The sequence below is a fragment of the Sinocyclocheilus grahami genome, unplaced genomic scaffold, assembly GCF_001515645.1.
Source record: "Sinocyclocheilus grahami isolate Dianchi unplaced genomic scaffold, SAMN03320097.WGS_v1.1 scaffold1468.1, whole genome shotgun sequence".
Taxonomy (NCBI): domain Eukaryota; kingdom Metazoa; phylum Chordata; class Actinopteri; order Cypriniformes; family Cyprinidae; genus Sinocyclocheilus; species Sinocyclocheilus grahami.
In genome coordinates, this window is record NW_015506647.1 from 128540 (window position 1) to 133982 (window position 5443).

General features: G+C 39.0%; 1 protein-coding gene across 1 annotated transcript in view; it reads right to left on the reverse strand.

Annotated features, from left to right (window-relative positions):
- Positions 1 to 5243, reverse strand: part of LOC107570506 (uncharacterized) — an 11544-nt gene extending 6301 nt beyond the window's left edge. Inside the window, exons 1-4 of the mRNA XM_016256734.1 lie at positions 5023 to 5243; positions 3827 to 3940; positions 3661 to 3723; positions 3240 to 3321 (exon numbers count right to left, since the gene is read on the reverse strand). Of these exons, the coding sequence (XP_016112220.1) occupies positions 3240 to 3321; positions 3661 to 3723; positions 3827 to 3940; positions 5023 to 5061 (298 nt within the window). The 5' untranslated portion in view covers positions 5062 to 5243. The remainder of the gene's footprint in view (positions 1 to 3239; positions 3322 to 3660; positions 3724 to 3826; positions 3941 to 5022) is intronic.
- Positions 5244 to 5443: the final 200 nt, after the last annotated feature.

Below are 5443 nucleotides of genomic sequence, written 5' to 3' on the forward strand. Positions count from 1 at the left end.
CCAGAGTCTGCGCAGTAGAGATTCGTTTGGAGCCCGAGTCGATTCATTTGGAGCCAGAGTCTGCTCAGTAGAGATTCGTTTGGAGCCAGAGTCTGCGCAGTAGTGTGGAGCCGCGGTATCAAACTCCTGCAGACCCAATCAACCATAATGACACGCCCCATTTTTATAGCATCAAATTACTTGCTAAAATCAAACTTATCACAAAAATGAACAATTGAACATATATCAGCATGATAACAACTACCTTAAATGACCAAAACCATCTTTCGGAAAATTGTATTGAAAGTGCATACTGCGTTAGGCTAACCGAGACTTGTCATTTGCACTATTGTTGCTCTTTTTTTAGTTTTGACTGCTTTTATTGTCCTCATTTGTAAGTCGCTTTGGATAAAAGTGTCTGCTAAATGACTAATTGTAAATGTAAATGTAATTAATTTTTTTATTTTGACTCAAGTCCCATTCGTTTACATGGAGATGGCGGGGTTTATGACCTGTAATGCAGTCAGCCACCAGGGGGCGATCAAAGCCCCCGCAGCTTCACTTTTCAGGACGCGTGAGACACACCCGGCTGAAACCATAGACTGTATAAAAACATGGACGAAGTGTCCGTGACGTCACCCGTAGGTTTCCGAAGAGCGTTTTTGAAGCCTAAAGTAGGCGGAGCCAGCCATCGCCATCTTGGCAGCGCGTCACTCCCGGAAAATCGAAAATGGGCAAAGAGGCGGGAGCTGGTTGCTGAAACCACGCCCACCTAGCTCGACGGTGGTGACAGCGGTGGCAATCCACCTGTCACTCAAGTGGCCACGCCCTTAATTATGCAGAACTTTAAGGCTTAATATAATTTAAACGGATGAGTTATAAAAAAAATTCACCCCCCTCACAGTTGTCATGAAGGGCAAAATTAGCTATATAGATCAAAATCATTTTTTGAACCAGGCTGTAAACAAGTTTTTTTCTGCTGTAAAGTTGGGCAATTTAACATGGGGAGTCTATGGGACTGACTCCCTTTTGCAGCCAACCTCTAGTGGCCAGTTGACGAATTACAGTTTAAGTCACTTCCGTGTTGGCTTCAAGAGAGAGAGCGGGAGGTCCCCGAGAGTACATAATTTATTCGCCGTTTGAATAACCATTCAGAATACAAATTCTGTCCCATTAAACATATTTTATTAGCCTACAGGACACTCTTCTTGCCTAAAAAGACAGGTTTATGATGTTTGTAGTTAATAGATTTGACTGCTTTTAGCCTTACCCTGGAGTTGGTTCACCCTCGGCCTATGGTAGCACACATTGATCAGCTGCACATCACATCACAGACATGCAGAGAGCCGCAGAAGTGAAGCCCTCCCTCCCTTTCCAGTTGTGTTTGTCTTGGTGTGGAGGTGAGTGGTGATGAACGACAGACTTTGCTACCTGTGCCTTGAATTCACAGCTAATTATCCTGTCCATGACTCATGAGAGCTACCAGGTTAGCTAAAGCAATGGTAGGGTAGACCAGTGCAGGTTCTTTCACTGCATGATTCAGTTTATTAAAATGCATTTAGAATGATCACAAAATTCAAGATATGGGGGCAGAAATGTATATATTTATATAATTTCATATAGTTAATCAGTATCACGCGAAGACCACCAAAAAGCAGCATGATTACAAATGTGATACTGATTTTATACAGCAGTTCAATAAACAAGAATTTATTATTAAGACACTTACGTTTTAGACACAATATTGACTGTTTTGGTCTATTTCGCAAACAAATAATTTCAATTTGCGTCTCTATTATTGACTGTTTTGTTCTATTTCGCAACAAATAATTTCAATTTGCGTCTCTGAGCAACATGGCACTGTTTCGTTCCTAAACGAATCAACCGTTTAAATGATTCGGTTCAGTCGCAATGATGCGCTTATTAACAGTGGCTTGCTGCCACCTACTGGCGGTTTTAAGTATCTTCATTTTTTTATAATTTCAAATATCAGTATTTAACGTTTTATGTTTAAAATATCAAAACAGTATTAATGCATTTGTAACTGCAGATTAAACAGAGTGTAAATGCATCTAAATTCCCCTTCTAATCTTCTAAGATTTTATAAGATTCTGTGTTTTCTCTGCATTGCAAAGATTAATTTGGTCAATACTGATTTCATTTGCTTGGTAACAGCCCAAATGACTTAATATTCTAATTGACTGATTCAATTTAAGAATTTGACTGAAATAAAAAGACAGGTTTATGATGTTTGTAGTTAATAGATTTGACTGCTTTTAGCCTTACCCTGGAGTTGGTTCACCCTCGGCCTATGGTAGCACACATTGATCAGCTGCACATCACATCACAGACATGCAGAGAGCCGCAGAAGTGAAGCCCTCCCTCCCTTTCCAGTTGTGTTTGTCTTGGTGTGGAGGTGAGTGGTGATGAACGACAGACTTTGCTACCTGTGCCTTGAATTCACAGCTAATTATCCTGTCCATGACTCATGAGAGCTACCAGGTTAGCTAAAACCTGGCACTTTGCTTTCAAAAGAGATCAGGCAGTTGGTTTTGGTTTTGCTGGTGTTTTTGTATCTGGTTTGGTGAATCGGTGACTGAATTGATATCAACACAGTATACTTTGTGAATTATCTTCTGTAAGACGGTACCATTGGCCTAAACCAAAGTTCAGAAGTTCAGACTGTCTTCAGAAAAACAAACTGTTGCTTACAAAGTAATAGAGACAACTAAGAGCGTCATCAAAATGCATGCTGAATTCAACCATGTCATGGGTGGCACAATGGAAATCTCAGCAAGTGATGACAATTTGGAGTGAGCATCTAATCTAAAACACTCCTCAGACTTTGCTGCATTTCCAAAGCTAGATTTAAAACAGAAGACTGGGGAAAAAAACTTTTTTAACAGAAAGCAGAGGGACAGAGTGTTTTAAAGACCCTCTTACCAGGTGTTTTCTCTCAATGAATGTATATGTAATTGAACAGCCAGTCCGCAACTGGTTACTGATCTGAAGAGTAAAAAGACATGAGATGGAAAGTTAAGAGGCAGAGGTGTTACATTTGAAATCAAAGGATGACTCCATGATGCTTTATTGTGGTCTGGTTCCTGACCAGTTGTTTTAGTTGAAGCAGGTGGTCCATAGTGATGGCATGTTTGCAAGGACCAGGGATGTCCATCATGGTGAGGGGAACACACAGTAGCATGAGAACACACACATTCTTCCCCTATAGTGACAAGCAAAGAAAAACACACATACAAAACCTGGCACTTTGCTTTCAAAAGAGATCAGGCAGTTGGTTTTGGTTTTGCTGGTGTTTTTGTATCTGGTTTGGTGACTCTGTGACTGAATTGATATCAACACAGTATACTTTGTGAATTATCTTCTGTAAGACGGTACCATTGGCCTAAACCAAAGTTCAGACTGTCTTCAGAAAAACAAACTGTTACTTACAAAGTAATAGAGACAACTAAGAGCTTCATCAAAATGCATGCTGAATTCAACCATGTCATGGGTGGCACAATGGAAATATCAGCAAGTGATGACAATTTGGAGTGAGCATCTAATCTAAAACACACCTCAGACTTTGCTGCATTTCCAAAGCTAGATTTAAAACAGAAGACTGGAAAAAAAAACTTTTTTAACAGAAAGCAGAGGGACACAGTGTTTTAAAGACCCTCTTACCAGGTGTTTTCTCTCAATGAATGTATATGTAATTGAACAGCCAGTCCGCAACTGGTTACTGATCTAAAGAGTAAAAAGACATGAGATGGAAAGTTAAGAGGCAGAGGTGTTACATTTGAAATCAAAGGATGACTCCATGATGCTTTATTGTGGTCTGGTTCCTGACCAGTTGTTTTAGTTGAAGCAGGTGGTCCATAGTGATGGCATGTTTGCAAGGACCAGGGATGTCCATCATGGTGAGGGGAACACACAGTAGCATGAGAACACACACATTCTTCCCCTATAGTGACAAGCAAAGAAAAACACACATACAATCACAGATGTTTGTTTTTCTATCATCGGGGGACTTTTTTATACTCTAAACATGAACGTACCCCTCACATAAACCATTTAGCATTTTGGATTTTGTCAAGAAATTATTATTTTTAATAATTATGATGTTTTACCATTTTTAATATGAATTGATTTTTTTAAATATGCATTTATAATAAATATAAATGGAATATAACTATTCAATAAAAACTTAATATATGAATAGAAATGGTGAGAACACGTCACTATTTTCTTCTAACTGCTGTCATTAAAGCTTTTCTTGCAGGTTGTACTCACTGCTGGAAAGTTCAAATGAAGAATTACTGTCTTTTTTTGCCAGGTATGCCACTGGCAACTGTCTTCCCTCACTATCAATATATATATATTCTCTTTCTTTCTTTATCTTTGTTTCTCTCTCTCCCTCCCTGTCAGCAGCTATTCAATAAAAACTTAATATATGAATAGAAATGGTGAGAACACGTCACTATTTTCTTCTAACTGCTGTCATTAAAGCTTTTCTTGCAGGTTGGACTCACTGCTGGAAAGTTCAAATGAAGAATTACTGTCTTTTTTGCCAGGTATGCCACTGGCAACTGTCTTCCCTCACTATCAATATATATATATTCTCTTTCTTTCTTTATCTTTGTTTCTCTCTCTCCCTCCCTGTCAGCACTGCATCCTGCTGCTTTTGTTATTTCTGCATCTGCTACCTCTTTTTGAAATTTCTTTTGATATAATTTTTTTTATTAGAGGCACTGAATGCCATAACATAACTTTTTGCCAATAAAAAAGGTATATTGACAGTGTAGCACAAGCAGATGTAAAAGAAGCATCTCTGAGAACATGCCAGAGAAATGCATAAATTCTACCACTTCAGCACCACTAAATCATGTTAACATGTCAAAAGACTATTACTTCAGAAAATGAAATGCAAAGTAAAAATGTATGCAATGTTAAAAAAAAACCATTGCTGCTTCTCAAAAAAGACAGGATGTTTCCAGCTTTTAGAAGGACCACACGTGTAGTTCCACTGATGAGCTTCAAACCTACCTTGGTTTTGTAGAAGTGAAGCAGTGTAGGGTTGTTCATCTGGCTCACCAATCCAGCAGGATAAGTTTGCAATCCTCAGTTAGATGCATTTGAGCCGATCCAGGTGATGTTTTGCTGTGCAGGGTTGAAGCAGAAAAGACAGAAAAGCTCATAAATGAACCGATCCACCATCAAAATGAAAGTGCACTGACCCAGACATTGAATTTAAAGCACATTCTGAATTTTCTCACAGGGACTCTCTCTGTCCCTTCCCTTCACCCCCTCCTTGTCTTTTTCATTAACTTCTCCGCCTTTTCATGCCCACACCTCTCTCTTTTTCTTACATTCTCATGTTTCATAATGGGTTTATGAAAGCAAGGCATCCTGCTCACTGTCGTTTTCAATTTAAAATCTTGGCGTACATATGTATTAAACATGATGC